Genomic DNA, 17,316 nt, shown 5'->3' on the forward strand with positions numbered 1-17,316 from the left:
AATATACATGCTACAATGCCATTCTCCCCAATCATCCCACCTTCACCCTCTCCCACAGAGTCCCAAAGACTGTTCTATATGCCTAAGTCTAAGTTGTCCACATTCCTACCAGACTATGCGCTCTTTTAGAGCAGGGACAGTTTATTTCCCAGAGTTTGGTGCAGTGTGTCATACATTATACAAACTTCATAAATATTTGTGCTAGAGAAAAAAACTACAGCAACACACCATCATTTATCTGGCTCAGCTTTGACCAGCTCAAATCCCTGGGACTGAAAAACAGAAGGGCCAAGGGCATAGACTGTGGCATTAGGTGGGCTTGAATTTGAATCTAACTCTTGAAACAATTTACTACCATCCAGTGTCATCTAGTATACACTGCAGAGGAAACTTACATACAATTATGTTTTTTGTCCTATGCTTAGCAAAATGTCCTGGCCATGTTATCTAAAAAATTCCCCTGACAGTCTCGGTCCCCTCATCCTGGTTTTTTTTGCTTCATAACACTTATCACTGAGGTTATATTACATAATATTTATGTATTTGCTCATTGTCTCCTCCCATCTCCATCCCACTAGAATGTATGTTTCATGAGGACAAGGGTTCAATCTGCTGCATTCATCTCCATATTCTCAGCATCAAGAAAGTCCTCAGTACCTAACAGGCCCCCAGTAAATATTCGATGGGTGGGGATTGATGCATGGATGAATAGGTGGATGTATAGGGATGGATGGATAGATGGATAGATAGATAAAATTTGATGCTTGGATAAATGAAGGGATGGTTAGGTAGGCATGTGGAGAGCTCAATAAATGTTGGTTATTATTAATTTCATAATTTTTCAATTACTTACCTTTGGGTTAGGAGCCCCATTGGGTGGCTCACTTGTACCTGCTTGCATTGTGAGCCTGCTTCCATTTTTCATCCCTGGCACCTGCCATGGCCTCCTCAAGCTCCTGGCCTAACATCATGCATCAGTTCCAAGGCCTTTTGGTGATACCATCTTCCCCACTGTGTTCTGAGGAGGCAAGAAATCTACTTGAGAATTTTATTTCTTATTCTGCCAAGAAATTTTTCAGTTTGTTACTAGAACCTGACATCCCAGAAGTTGCTCAGCTTCATACCTGATGAAGCCAACCTCAAACTGACAAGTTTCCCAGCAACAATGGGGTAATTGCACTTCAAAGCATATATTTAGCTCTTGTTTTCAATCTGTACAGAAAAGATGGTTGATGACTTTGACAAGAACAAAACCCTACCTTCAGATTTGTTTGACTGGTGCTCTCCCTTGAGAGAGTGAATTTAGGAATAGAACACGGAGCTACGCTCTATCTGGCAAAACTAGGCTTGAATCCTGATTCTGCCCCTTACTAGTTCTGTGCCCTGGGAAGATAACTTAACCTTTATGAGCCCCAGTTTCCTTTATAAAATATTGCTTCCTCCCTTAATATGCATTTATTCAGCACCTATTAAGTTCCAATCATTGTGCTAGACTTTAGAAGTACCGCCAGTGAGCAAAAGTCACACATGGCCTCATGCTTACAATCTTACACTTTCTCTGGTTGCAAAACCGCTTAACAAATAATGATGCAAAGGGGAAGACATGGTGTGATGGGAAGCTCCAATGGGGATATAATCTAGCCAGGACAGTCAGAGAAGGTTAACTAAAGCAGTAAGGGTTAAACTGAGTCAGGCAAAGAAAAGATGTGGTGAGTGGGTTGCAAGGAAAGAAGAAAAAGTATTGAGCTATGGTTTAGAACTAGAAATGAAGATTCTGCTTTCATAGGAGGTTTGGTGAGATTCTTGGAATGTCATGCCACTTTGGGGACAAAGTACACAGAATCTGAGACAAGGCAATTACCCCAACTCCTGCATGACATCTTGATGTTTTCTAGCATTGGGAACAGCATCGTGTGAACTTGGTTTTGGACCTTTATATATTTTGGAAATTAATCCCTTATTGGACTTATCATTTGTAAGTACTTTCCTCCATTCAGTAGGTTATCTTTTTCTTATTGATGGTTTCCTTTGCTGTGCAAAACCTTTAAGTTTAATTAGGTCCCATTTCTTTACGTTTGCTTTTGTTTTCTTTGCCTGAGGAGACAGAACCAAACAAAAGTATTGCTGAGATTTATGTCAGCGTTCTGCTTATCTTTTCTTCTAGGAGTTTTATGGTTTCTGGTCTTACATTTAGGTTTTTAATCAGTTTGGAGTTTATTTTTGTTTATGGTATGAGAAAAATGTTCTAATCTCATTCTCCTACATGTAGATGTCCAGTTTTCTCAGTACTACTTATTAAAGAGACTATCTTTTCTCCCTTGTAAATTTTTGCTCCCTTTGTCATAGATTAATTGACCATAAGTGCATGAGTTTATTTCTGGGCTCTCTATACCATTTCATTGATCTATGTGTATGTTTTGTGCCAACAATTTTAAATTAATTGGCAATATTTAAAAATTTTGAGATTCACCACAAAAATCAGAAAAAAATTTGTAACACTGGGGTCCATATCTCCCAGCAGAACTGGACAGAGGCAGTTCCCTATGGAAGGGAACTTAATAATAATCTCCCCACATAACTATCATCTAGACTGCCTACTAGCCCTCCGTGGACCTTGAGTTGAGTTTGAGGTCCTCTCATTTCAAAGATGAACTGCAGTCCACAGAAGTTTCCAGAGGTGGCTAGCTGGTTAAGAACAGCAGAATTAATATTATAGTTAGTATCTTAAGGAGTGTTTCTACCAGCAGGATAGGAGGCATTTTTCACTCAGGTGGACATTTTCAAGCAATAATTGCAAACATGTGATGAACTGCCTTGTCCTCAAACAGCCTGGCCTCATAGCACTGCTTAATTCACATTTAAATTACACTGGGAACAAATACATTGCACAATGTTCAGCTCCAGGTTGCAGAGAAAACCATACTAATAGAGCTCTGCAATTATGAGCAATTTTTCTCTGAATCCTTCTCTTTCTCTCCCACTCTGGATTAATGATTGCCTTCACAAAGAGTCCACATGAGCTTTCAGAGCCAAAGGAGTAAACAGGAGGACATGCATTAACGTGGCGAGCTGGTTACCTCCCACGCCTGAATATAGAGCTTTTAGAAATGGAATTTTTTAGATGTGCTTCTCCTACAAATATCAGGTGAACATAATCTCCGAGGCCGTGGGTGTTGGGTGGAATGATTCACAGCAGTCATGGAGTAAATATCCAGGAGCATTAAAGAGGGAAGAAAACATCAATCCAATTCCTTTGAGTGGCAGAGGACTTACTATGTGCCTAGTTGTTTGTGCATGATGCTTTCACAGGTTTTAGTTTATTTCCTTTGCACAACTCACAAGGTTGTGAACAGGGAAAAAAAAAAAAGCAAGGAAGGAAAGACACAGTATTAAACCTACATTTTTTGATTCTGGGTTCATTTTGGTGGTATCAGGTAGATCTGGGGAAGAATCCCAGACCCAGTGATCCCAGTGTGTGACCTCAGGTTAATTATTTAATGGTTCTAAGCTTCATCTGGTCCTCATCTGTTAAATGCCCTATGCTAGGTATACAATAATAGTTTTTTGTTTTTTTTTCTTTCAGTTAAACTATGTGGTTTCCTCACTGGGGTTACTAATATTGAATACAATTTAAAAAGCACTGGGGCTGGTATTCGAAAATTTGGATTCTAGTTCCTACTCTGTCCTCTACTGCTAAGACACATAAGGAAATTATCTGGCTTTTTTCAATAATTAGAAAAACAACATTGCACATGGCAATATAATTCAAAATGTATTAAAGGTTATAAAATGAAAAGTGGGTCTTCTTCCCCATTAAACAGTCATTGCCTTTCTTGGAGGCAATGCCTATTAACATTTACTTGAATATCCTTCTAGAAGAGTTTTCTACTATGCATATACAATCACACACACATACTCTAACCCTCAAATGGAAGCAGACTTAAAATAAGCCTTGAAGATATTGTGTATTGGCCCATATCACCTCATTATTATTTTAATGTAGCTAAGCCCATATTGATAGTCATTTAGGTAATTTCCAGTCTTCTGTTAATAATAGTAATAGCTAATATTTATGGATTGCTTGGAATGTGCCAGGCACTATTCTAAGTACATTGTATGTATTAACTCATTTAATATAACCATCCTGAATAGAAGCTATTATCATCATCCCATTTTACATCTGAGGACAATGATGCCCAGAGGACTTGCCCCTCAGACACACAGTAAATAGCAGAGGTAGAATGAACAATGCTGTAACCCATCTTTGTCTGCGTAGCTTTGTGCACATTTGTCAGAATAGCTAGCAAATGATGGCTCTTAACAGCAGTAGTGTAATCAAACTGCATTTTCGAAAGATCAATATGATAGCAGGGTGGAGAATGGACTCATCTTATGGCACCTGTCACACTCTGCTGTGCATTTCCCTGCCCCCCACCATCTTCCTTGTTAGATTATGAGCTTCTTAAAGGTAGGGATGCTGTACCCCAGGAATTGGCACTGAGGAAGGATATTGCTGACTCTTAATAACATGTGTGAATAATTATTATAAAAAATAAGGAAGCCTTCAAAGGTAATGATAGTTGGTATTTGGGTAGGGTTTTAAAGGGTGAATAAAATTTTGATGATCAGAAAATGGAAGAAAATTTTTCTTCTTTTTATGAAGAAACAACAAAGGAATAACCACATAGGATGTTAGAGGAAACAGAAAACTGCCCAGGCTGTCTGGGGAAAAGGGTACATGGTGGGATATGCTCACAGACAAGACTGGAAAGGAAACTTGGAGGCAGACATGGGGGACTACCCCGAGGGACAGAACAGAGCATCTGCGAATGCACCTGTGTAGACCCATGACACTGGTGTCAGTTAAATATTTTGAATCCCAGTTTATAAAATTGTATTTATCTCCATACTAGGTTTCTCTCCTCCACGTTTCACTTTCCAGCATCATAATGGATGGTAGGTTTGTCAGTATCAGTAGCCTGAAAAAACATCATATCAGTGCAGTGGGCATATTTTCAGTTTTCATTTATTTTAATCCTCACCAACTCCCTGAATTCACTGGCTGACATATTTATTTTTCTGAGTTCTGGGCCTGTGGGTCCAAGTTTATAGATGTAGCTTATAGGTGTTCAATTCACATTCATTTATATGCAAACATACCTCTCAGTGGATTTTGTTACATTTCTGTTAATCTTGGATTTCATGAAGTTATGTAGATACCTGACAACACATATTACTTTAAATACATGCTAACGTTTTTTGACACTTGATTGTTGATCCTAGCTAATATATACAGTAAGATTCAAATTAGAAATTAGTTCTGCTAGCCACTCTTACTATGTATCAGCACTGCCCAAGAAGAATATAATGTGAGCCAAATATGAGCCACAAATATGATTTACAATTTTCCACTAGTCACACTTTAAAAAGCAAAAAGAAATACAAAATTAGTATGTTTCATTTCTTCCACTGTATCTAAAATATTATCTCAACATGTAATGAACATTAAAATTATGAGATATTCTACTTCCATTCTTTTCATAATAATGTATGGTATATTTACAATACACCTCACTTTGGACTAGCCATATTTCAAGTGCAGAAGTTACATAAAGCTAGAGGCTACTATATTGGATAGTGCAAAAACTAGAAGCTATAGGTTCCAGCTTCTTTGAAAAACACTATTAGCTGGAAGAACTGTTAGACTGGTTTATGTCTTCCCTGCTCCAAGGTAACAATGTAAAGCTTCTTTCAAGCTTATAATTATTTTGGGGAGAGATCTACTAAATCTCTAGACATAAAAGATTCCAACCATGTAATCTTTTCAGGGAAAAGTTATCTAACACCTCATGCTCTCTTCTCTATTTCTAAACCATCATGTGTGTTTTGAAATAGTCAATGTGCTTCTTTGCCTCCCTTCAGGATTCTAGGGAGGCTCTGAGAAAGCTTCCTTTTCCACATCTGTATAGTACAAATAGAGAAGAGAAAAGTCAACTCACTTGTCCTTGGACTAGTCATCTTAGAATGGAAGTATGCTGTGGTGGTTAAGAGCACCAACTATGTAGCAGAACACCTGGCTTCAAATGTTGGCTCTGTTGCTTACTGGTTTTGTAACATTTATCAACCTGCAAAATGGGCGTAACAGTATCTGCTTCACTGGATTGTCATGAGGATTAAATAGTATAATGTAGAACATTGACATGTACAGAAATTATATAAATATTTGCTCTAATGTGATGTAGAAACAATGGCATATAGATAGACTGTATAAATATTTACTATAATTTAAAAATTTTTACTAAGCATTTCTTGCAACATTAAATCTCCTCCTTTCCTTTTCTAAAGTGTAGTATTTGTCACTTAGTAATCCCTTTGCTCCTCTACGAAGAAAAACAATGAGTGCAACACATTTTTTCAAGGAGAATTCACCTGGAAAATAACCAAGATAGAGTGTTTTCTTTTAGAAATGTAATTACTCCATTAGGGATGTTACCTAAGAAATATTATTTTAAAAATAGAATACATAAAAAGCAATAGGGCAGAACCACTTAGGTATTTTCTAGTGGTTGAGAATTGATTTGAAAGTGAATAGGAAAAATTTTAAATAATTGTCTATTTAAAAGGAGCCACTGAATGAATTTTCTAAGCTCAAAATTTTGACTCTACTATGTGATAGATGTTTATGATTCCTTCTCAGTGATGTGCTTCTCCCCTAAAAATCAAGTTATAAGAAGGCATTTTGTAAACATTTAAGTTGTTCAATAAATATTTATCCAATAAGAGATATTTTATGGAGAAAAATCACCAGACTTAGAGCCTCCCCGCTTCTATTTAACTGAAAGAAAAACACTTGAAAACAAGGATGTGTATAGCTACATATTCCCTCACTCAAAAAAAAAATTGTGTTCAAATATAAAATGAATCTTTAGAAAAAAACTTCCTTAGAAATTTCTGATTTCAAATCCCACCTGTTTCTCCTGTTACCTTCCATCCCACTCCCCACGCCTATTTCCAGTACTTTTTTTCTTAAATTGGGGTATAACTGCTTTACAACGGTGTGCTAGTTCTGCTATACAAAGTGAATCAGCTATATGTATACATATGTCCCTTCCCTCTTAGACCTCCCTCCTCCCCAGTTCCACCACTCTAGGTCACCATAGATCACCGAGCTAAGCTTCTTGCACTATATACCAGGTTCCCACTAGCTATCTATTTTACCCATGGTGTATGTATGTCAAACCCAATCTTCAATTTGTCCCACCATCCCCTTCCCCAACCCCCGTGTCCACCTGACCGGTCTGTCTGCATCTCTATTCCTGCCCTGCAAATGGGTTCATCAGTACCGTTTTTCTAGATTTCACATATATGCCTTAATATACAATATTTGTTTTTCTCCTTCTGACTTACTTCACTCTGTATAACAGACTCTAGGTTCATCCACTATCCAGTGGTTCTTGAGGAAAGACTTTTGAGGCAGAGTTTGCTTTTCACCACCCACCTCCAAGACAGCAGCAAAATGAGCAAGTAACCTCTTCAAAGATGCCTGGAGTTCTTCCTGAATCAGTCCAGGAAAGGTGATGGATATAAACTAGTTCTGCATTGCAGGGACCCATGTACCATCCCCATCCCCAACTGGCTAATTTCGAGAGGGCACGGGCTTCCGTATGTAAAAATTCTTATTAGAAATCTTCACCAGTTGTGACTGGCAATGGTAATTTTTGTTGTTGTTTAGTGAAAAAGAAATTATTACAGCTGACTGCATGCAGGAAAAGCTTTATTAAGTCAAGGAACTGTTATAATTTTTTTAAACAGGGATGGAGAATACTCAAACACTTTAAAATGACCTATGAAACAACTGGCATATATTTAGTAAGCAAGATCCACTTTAACAATTCTCTCTGCTCCCACCCTCAATGCTCAACTATAAGACATTCATTTATTTATCATGTTTAGTATTTCTGTCTCACAGCCATCTGTCAGAGCTTTTGCAGCAAAAACATGTTTTTTAACAATTAAATACACAATGGGGAGATATGGTTAGACATTTACAGGACTTGAAATGTTTAAGAATAATACACAATAATAGGATTACAAGAAGGGCAGTGGTATCTTTCAATTCATTTTGCTATTTCCAGTCTCTTTTTCAAACATTAATCTCTAAAGTCCGTCCAAGTCCCATCCTTGAAATACATCCTGTTCCTTTTTTCCTCTCCTCCTCCAATGTCCATTATTTTAACAATTCGAATTCTCTCGCCTGGGGAAAAGGAAAGTTATTAACTCACAAGGGACATTTATTGACATCTAATTGTTACAACCCAAACCACAGCACAAAAGTCAGTCATGTACAGGTGACACAGCACAATGGGGTTGGTCCATGTTTTCGGCACACTGAAGGAGAAGAGGGTCGCGATCTTTAAGGCTCAGGGTTCACATGACGATGCACTTGCCCAGCAGCTTCTCGGCGGTCTTGGGGATCTGGGATTTCTTCTGCGGAGGCTGGGCGCCGGCGGGGGCTGCGGCGCCGGCGGCGGCGGGCTTCTTCTCGAAATTTATCAGCAACTGGAACAGCTCCTGGACGTTGATATTCATCTTGGCCGAGGTCTCCAAGAAAGCGCAATTCCACTCGCACGCATAGGCAGCACCTTCCTTCTCACTCACCTCCCGACGGCTCTCATCGCACTTGTTGCCCACCAGGATGACGGGGCACTTTTGCGGGTTGTTACCTTTGAGTTGACGGATCAGCTCAAAGAGCGGCTTCAGCTCCTCCAGGGTTTGCTTCCTGGTGATAGAATAAACCAGGATGAAGGCGTGACCCCTGGCAATGGCAAGGCGCTGCAGGCCCCGGTAGCGGCGGCCACCGGTGGTGTCGGTGATGTGCAGCGCACCCGCCTTGTGGCTGCAGCCTAGCGCCTGGCGGTAGGTATCTTCGATGGTCGGCAGGTAAGCCTCACGGAAGTTGCCGCGCACCCACCTTTGCACCAGCGCGCTCTTGCCCACGCCGGCCGAGCCGAGCACCACCACGCGGAAATCTCTGCTCCTTCTCTGGGGCAGGCAGGTGCGGATGACGATCACGGTCGGCAGAGGCCGCAGCCGCTTCATCAGCCGTTCCTTGAGGCCGAAGCAGGAGTTGCCCATGGTCAGGTATTAGCTGAGAGGTGCGTGCACTGCTTCTCTGGCACTTGGCCAGCAGTGAGGGATGCCTACAGAGAAGGAGAGAAGAGAGGATGTGTGAGGGGTGGGAGTCTAACTCGGAATGGTGTCTTGTCGCAGCGCCTGCCTGGCCCGCTGCTCCCGGGGGACATGGGGTGGGGGGGCGGGGGTGGTGTCTGCCTCGTCTCGCTCGCTAACCCCACCCTCCTCCCTCCTCCCACTTCCCTCCTCCCTCCTCCATGCTCTGCGGCGAGCTGCCTCTCTGCCCACCCCAGGAACCCACCAAAGGCAATGCGGGTGGGGAGGAGGGCAGGAGCGCCCCGAGCCTCTTCTTCCAATGATACCTGTTTGTTACTTTGGCGGTGGCTACGCACCTATTTTTATCATGCCACACTACAGAATACCGCAATAATGAACAGCTTGCCAACCCTTAAAACATGCACATCCGAGCGATATTAGCCAACATTTTCACGCTAAGTAAGCCCTTGCTGTCTTCCCTCCTGCAGTATTAAAAATTATGCGCATCTCTGACAAGGATCGATCACTGCGGGCAAGGGTAGGTTGCCGCAGACGCCGCGATCCAGGGTGTGGTCACGGGGGGCAGTGGCGGAGGGGTGCGCCCAGGAAGCCCACAGGGACCAGGATTCACAACGCTGACAGAGACCCCTAACCTGCAGCAACTGTCCCCAGGTACCCGCTTCCCTGATAACGTGCCCACTGCTTTCTACCCCCGCGATCATCCAGGCTGGTTCGCTCGCTACACCTTGCGTTTGAGTGCCCGAAAAAAGGCGAACGATAGCTTTTACCTCTGTCCGAGGCGGGAACCTCGCGGCAAATTCGCTCCTTGCCCAGGTGGCTTTGGCTGCGGCCGCAGCGGCAGCAAGTAATTGCGCAACCGAGCTCCCAGCCGCAGCCGGCAACCAGTACGCTCGGAGGCTCCGGGCGAAATGCTCCAGCCAGCAGTGGGACTGAGATTGGTTAGCTAGAGCCAGGGGGCGCAGACTGGGAGACTCCACTTGCACCGCTCACGGAGGGGGGATTGGGTTGTGAGGGGCTGTCCGAGTCAGACGCGCCCCCGGCAGTCTCCCCGGCGTCCCCCACACAGGTACCCACAGCCCGGGCAGGGGCGGGGGTGAGAGGCGGCCCTGTGTTCACAAGTGCCCGCCCATTGAGGGGGGTCCGCTTACCGCGCTGGCGTTGCAGGCATTTCTCACCTACTGCAATCCAAACCACTTCTTCGCTTTTTGCCCCCTGCGGGGTTAGCCTTTCCCAACCCTTGCCACCTTCTTTTCACTGCAGGAAGGCCAGTTAGCACCCTTCTCATTACTGGTGACAGACAACTCACCGCATCTCATCCACTTCACTCAATAAACATTTGTCTAGAACAAAACTCAGTTTCTGTCTTTGTTGAGGAAGACCAACTGACACTTCTGTTATAAGAGACTTTGGAACCTGCCTCTTGGTAGGATTTCCTGTGGTGTAGACATGTTCTGTGTTTAGAGGTTGAGAGATACTCTCTACACCCAGCAACATCAAGCAATGGTCATATCCATCACCACTATGTGTACAATACTTCTCATTTAGTCGTCGTCACAAAAACCTCTTAGGAAAATCCAGACTGGAAATGTGGGCAGCCTCCTAGGAGTAGAGAGCGACCCCTGGCCGACAGCCAGTAAGAAAGCAGGAACCGCAGAGCTAGCAACTGAATTTTTCCAACAACCTGAATGATCTTGAAAGCAGAGTCTTCTCTAGAAACTGCACATAAGATCAGACTGTCAACACTTTGATTTTAGCCTTAATTAAGCAGAGAATCCAGTTGAACTCATCCAGACTTCCGACTTGAGAGAGTTCTAGATTTTGCAGTTGGGCATCCAATTAAGCCACAAAATTTGTGGTAGTTTGTTACACAGCAAAAGAAAACTAATTCAGCAGGTAAAATTACTTGTTCGAGTTTAAAGGGCTCATAAATGATGGACCTAGGCCAAAACCTAGTACTCCTCACTCCAACTCTTGCTCTTTTTCTGATATTATCTTTCTGTGTCATTAAGCTGATACAGTGTATTTTACTCAACAGTGAAAACATTTTTATAATTTTTCCTTCTTACCCATAGACTCATACGTGTTAGGCAGAGATCAAGAACACATGCTTTCAGTTCAGTTCAGTTCAGTTCAGTCGCTCAGTCGTGTCCGACTCTCCGCGACCCCATGAATCACAGCACGCCAGGCCTCCCTGTCCATCACCAACTCCCGGAGTACACTCAAACTCATGTCCACAGAGTCGGTGATGCCATCCAGCCATCTCATTCTCCGTCGTCCCCTTCTCCTCCCGCCCCCAACCTTTCCCAGCATCAGAGTCTTTTCCAGTGAGTCAACTCGTCGCATGAGGTGGCCAAAGTATTGCAGTTTCAGCTTTAGCATCAGTCCCCCAATGAACATCCAGGATTGATCTCCTTTAGAATGGACTGGTTGGATCTCCTTGCAGTATAAGGGACTCTCAAGAGTCTTCTCCAACACCACAGTTCAAAAGCATCGATTCTTCGGCGATCAGCTTTCTTCACAGTCCAACTCTCACATCCATTCATGACCACGGGAAAAACCATAGCCTTGACTAGACGGACCTTGGTTGGCAAAGTAATGTCTCTGCTTTTTAATATACTATCAAGGTTGGTCATAACTTTCCTTCCAAGGAGCAAGTGTCTTTTAATTTCATGGCTGCAATCAGCATCTGCAGTAATTTTGGAGCCCAAAAAAATAAAGTCTGACACATGCTTTAGAGGCAGAAAACTAGCTTTAGAATGTTAATGGATTTTTCCCCTTTTCCTTCTTTTGAATACATGTTATTACTGGAAGAAAAGTTATGACCAACCTATACAGCATATTAAAAAGCAGAGACATTACTTTGCCAACAAAGGTCCATCTAGTCAAAGCTATGGTTTTTCCAGTAGTCATGTATGGATGTGAGAGTTGGACTAGAAAGAGGGCTGAGAGCCAAAGAATTGATGCTTTTGAACTGTGGTGTTGGAGAAGACTCTTGAGAGTCCCTTGGACAGCAGGGGGATCTAGTCAGTCCATCTTAAAGGATATCAGTCCTGAATATTCATTGGAAGGACTGATGCTGAAGTTGAAACTCCAGTACTTTGGCCACCTGATGCAAAGAACTGACTCATTTGAAAGGACCCTGATGGTGGGAAAGATTGAAGGCGGGAGGAGAAGGGGACAATGGAGGATGAGATGGTAGGATGGCATCACTAACTCAATGAACATGAGTTTGAGTAAACTCCGCAAGTTTGTGATGGACAGGGAGGCCTGGCATGCTGCAGTCCATAGGGTCGCAAAGAGACTGACATGACTGAGCAACTGAAATGATAATATGCCTTTGAGCTGTGTGATCCTGGAGAAATTACTTTTCTGTAGAGGGGAACTGATACCTATGAGAAAGAATTGTGGGGAGGATTCAAGGAGCTACTCTCTGATGCACTAGTTAGAAGTAATTTAGAATACAATAGGCAATTCATAAATGACAGCTATTGTCCTTCACATAATAATATAGAAATCTGTATACACATAATCATGTAGTCTTTGAGCATTTTTGGAAGTGCCAATGACCTTTTTATTTAAACCAAATAAGAGCAGATTTCCACCGGGAAAACATAGCAGGTTTGGGGAAAATAAATTGAGGATAGAAGAACTTGGGGCAGGGAAGAAGAGCAGTGCGAATTCTGAGCAAGAATGAAATCTTTGCACATTCCTCCTAAATTACAAGTAACAATCTGCCTATTAAAATTAGGGCACCTAAAAGGTCACTTCATGGCAAATAGAAGGAGAAAAAGAGGAAGCAGTAACAGATTTTATTTTCTTGAGCTGCAGATGGTAATGCAGCCACAAAATTAAAAGACGCTTGCTCCTTGAAAGAAAAGCTATGACAAACCTAGATAGCGTATTAAAAAGCAGAGACATCACTTTGCTGACAAAGGTCCACATAGTCAAACTATGATTTTTCCAGTAGTCATGTATGGATATGACAGTTGGACCATAAAGAAGACCGAGCACCTAAGAATCGATGCTTTCAGATTGTGGTGCTGAAAAAGACTCTTTAGAGTCCCTTGGACTGCAACGAGATCAAACCAGTTAATCCTAAAGGAAATCAACCCTGAATATTCATTGAAAGGACTGATGCTGAAGCTGAAGTTCCAATGCTTTGGCCACCTGATACAAAGAGACAATTCACTGGAAAAGATCCTGATGCAGGGAAAGATTGAGGGCAGGAGGAGAAGGGAGTGACAGAGGATGAGATGGTTTGGTGGCATCACCGACTCAATGGACATGAGTTGGAGCAAACTCAGGGAGATAGCGAAGGACAGGGAAGCCTGGCGTGCTGCAGTCTGTGGGGTTGCAAAGTCGGACATGACCTAGTGACTAAACAACCACAAAAAGTCTTTAGGAATGGGAAAGACTAGAAAAGAGGGTCCTGAAACAAACTGATGGGCATGGGTTTACCCTAGAGCAGACACCTTGGCACTTGACAGGTTGTCCTCTCTATTTGTGGGTAGTTCTGATTATTAGTGAAGTTTTCATAGTTTACCTGTCACTCCACCCACTGATTCCAGTTTCATCTTCTGGAGTCTGGAACTGCATTGGTCAGTCTGCTCCCATGGATGCCCTTACAGCCTTTCAGCTATTTGAAGACAATTATGTCCAATCATTATGGACATATGAATTAGACAATCATTATGTCTAATTCATTTATAATGCTGGAAGTGGCCTGAGGACCATCAAGTCAAACCCTTCATTTTGGTGATGAGGAAACTGAACCTCAGGGGCCATGTCATGCTCTGACCTGAGACCAAGCTTACTCTTCTCTCCTGGGGCCTCGCCTTTTGTTTGAAAACAACTGTTCCTTGGGGTGTATGGATTTCTTTTGTTCCACTGGTTTTTAGTTTTTTCCTGTCTTTATAATGCATATTTGTTTCTTTATAGTAAACAAACTAAGAATACACGTTTCAAATACACACAAAAAAAGAGGGTCCTAATATATGGAAGATGAGTGAAGATGCCTTTGGAGGAAAGACATTTAAAACAAAGAAACAACAAAATAAAAAGGGGAAGTAAAAAATAGGAGGAGAAAGAAGACAAAGGAGGAGGAGGAGAAAGAATAAAAAGGAGGAGGAAAGCAAGAGGGTGTGGAAGTATATAACCCAAAGTAAAGCCTTTAAATGCCAGAGAGATCAAATTATGAGGTTATACATAGAAATCACAAGGAATGGTAAAACCATAGCTTCTCCATCCAAACCATCTTGTACTTCAAAAGTCAATATAAAATATCTCACTTTAAGAGGAGCCCTAGCCCAGGGATCCAGCATTGCAGTATGCCAGATAGTCAAAGGAATGGGCCATTGAGCAGAGTTCCCTGAGAAATAAGACTACTATACAGTAGTTATAAATGAACTACTATACAGTAGTTTTCATTAGTTATCTACTTTATATATTGAAATGTATATATGTCAACTCCAATCTCCCAATTCATCTCACCAGTCCTTTTCTCCTTGGTATATGTATAACTGATTCACTTTGCTATACAGCAGAAACTAATAAACATTGTAAAGCAACTATACTCCAATAAGATTTATTTTTTAAAAAAAGGAATACACCAGACCAAAGTTCTGGAGCAAATATTGGTTAGTTAGGATCCACAGTTTAGAGATATATCAGGGAGAAAAGATAATTAATTGAAACCAACACTGTGATGAAACAGATGTTGGAATTACCCAACAAGGATTTTAAAGCAGCCTTCATAACAATGCTTCTACAGTGCTTACAAATTTTCTTGAAACAAAAAATAAAAAATTTTAGCAAAGACCTAAATAGACATTTCTCTAATAGAGACATACAGATGGCTGAGGCACATGAAAAGATGCTTAACATTGTTAATTAATAGAGAAATGCAAATCAAAACTATAATGAGATGACACCTCACACTAGTCAGGTTGGCCATCATCAAAAAGTCTAGAAACAACTAATGCTGGAGAGGGTATGGAGAAAAGGGAACACTTTTGCACTGTCAGTGGGAATGTAAATTGGTACGGCAGCTATAGAAAACAGTATGGAGGCTACTTAAGAAGCTAAAACTAGAGCTACCATATAATACAGCAATCCAACTCTTGGGATTATAGAATACAGAAAGTCAATCAGTCATGTCCGACTCTTTAAGACCCTGTGGACTATACAGTCCATGGAATTTTCCATGCCAGAAAACTGGAGTGGGTAACCTTTCTCTTCTCCAGGGCATCATTCCAACCCAGGGATCAAACCCAGGTCTCCCGCATTGCAGGCAGATTCTTTACCAGCTGAGCCACAAGGGAAACCCAAGAATATTGGTGTGGGTAGCCTATCCCTTCTCCAGAGGATCTTCCTGACCCAGGAATCAAACTGGGGTCTCCTGCATTGCAGATGGATTCTTTACCAACTGAACTCTCAGGGAAGCACTCTTGGGATTATATCTGGAGAAAAACATCATTCAAAAGGATACATGCACCCCAGTGTTCACTGCAGTGCTGTTTATAATAGCCGAGACACGGAAGCAACCTAAATCTCCACTGACAGAGGAACAGATAAAGATGTGGCACATGCAGACAATGGACTACCAAACCATAAAAAAGAATGAAGTAATGCCATCTGTAGCAACATGGATGATCATACTACGTTAAGTAAGTCAGGCAGAGAAAGACAAATATCTATATAATATTGCTTATATGCAGAATCTTTTTTTTTTAATGATACAAATGAACTTACTTACAAAACAGAAACAGACTCAAAGACTTAGAGAATGAACTTATGTTTCAGTTCAGTTCAGTTCAGTTCAGTCGCTCAGTCGTGTCCGACTCTCCACGACCCCATGAATCACAGCACGCCAGGCCTCCCTATCCATCACCAACTCCCGGAGTTCACTCAAACTCATGTCCACAGAAAGCAGGAAGGATAGGTTGGGAGTTTGAAATTGACAGTGTACACACTGATATATTTAAAACAGACAACCAACAAGGACCTGCTGTATAGCATAGGGAACTCTGTTCAACACTCTGTAATAACTGAGTCACTTTGCTATACACCTAAAACTAACACAACATTGGTTGTTAATCAACTGAACTCTGATATAAAATAAAATTTTTTAAAAGTTCAGCAAATAAAACATATAAAAAATATGTAAATGGAAATTATGGAACTGAAAAATACAATAACAGAAATTTTTTAAACTTTCTGAATGGGCTTAATATTATAATGGAGATGACATTGGATAGCATCAATGAACTTGAGGATAAAGAAATAAGATTTACTCAATATAAACAATAGAGATAAAATAGACTGGGAAAAAAATGAGACGAGTTTCTAGGATTTGTGGTGCAGTAACCAAAGAAAGGCAATGCCAAAGAATGCTCAAACTACCGCACAATTGCACTCATCTCACATGCTAGTAAAGTCATGCTCAAAATCCTCCAAGGCAGGCTTCAGCAATATGTGAACGTGAACTCCCAGATGCTCAAGCAGGTTTTAGAAAAGGCAGAGGAACCAGAGATCAAATTGCCAACATCCGCTGGATCATGGAGAAAGCAAGAGAGTTCCAGAAAAACATCTATTTCTGCTTCATTGACTATGCCAAAGCCTTTGACTGTGTCGATCACAGTAAACTGTGGAAAATTCTGAAAGAGATGAGAATACCAGACCACCTGACCTGCCTCTTGAGAAACCTGTATGCAGGTCAGGAAGCAACAGTCAGAACTGTACATGGAACAGACTGGTTCCAAATAGGAAAAAGAGTACGTCAAGGCTGTATATTGTCACCCTGCTTATTTAACTTATATGCAGAGTACATCATGAGGAACGCTGGGCTGGAAGAAGCACAAGCTGGAATCAAGATTGCTGGGAGAAATATCAATAACCTCAGATATGCAGATGACACCACCCTTATGACAGAAAGTGAAGAGGAACTGAAAAGCCTCTTGATGAAAGTGAAAGAGGAGAGTGAAAAGGTTGGCTTGAAGCTCAACATTCAGAAAACAAAGATCATGGCATCTGGTCCCATCACTTCATGGGAAATGGATGGAAAAACAGTGGAAAGAATGTCAGACTTTATTTTTTTGGGCTCCAAAATCACTGCGGATGCTGATTGCA

At 41.6% G+C, this 17,316-nt stretch overlaps 1 protein-coding gene across 1 annotated transcript; it reads right to left on the reverse strand.

Annotated features, from left to right (window-relative positions):
• Window positions 1-7,767: 7,767 nt before the first annotated feature.
• DIRAS3 (DIRAS family GTPase 3) lies at window positions 7,768-9,195 on the reverse strand. The gene has a single exon (XM_055402884.2). It carries the CDS (start codon window positions 9,133-9,135, stop codon window positions 8,428-8,430), a length of 708 nt encoding a protein of 235 aa, XP_055258859.1. The 5' UTR covers window positions 9,136-9,195; the 3' UTR covers window positions 7,768-8,427.
• Window positions 9,196-17,316: the final 8,121 nt, after the last annotated feature.

This window comes from Moschus berezovskii, chromosome 4 (assembly GCF_049115385.1).
Source record: "Moschus berezovskii isolate FMDL1 chromosome 4, NW_MosBer_1.0, whole genome shotgun sequence".
NCBI lineage: Eukaryota > Metazoa > Chordata > Mammalia > Artiodactyla > Moschidae > Moschus > Moschus berezovskii.

Bases quoted from the DNA above. Each gene is read 5' to 3' on its own strand.
- DIRAS3 (XM_055402884.2), bottom strand. From the start codon at position 9,135: ATGGGCAACTCCTGCTTCGGCCTCAAGGAACGGCTGATGAAGCGGCTG.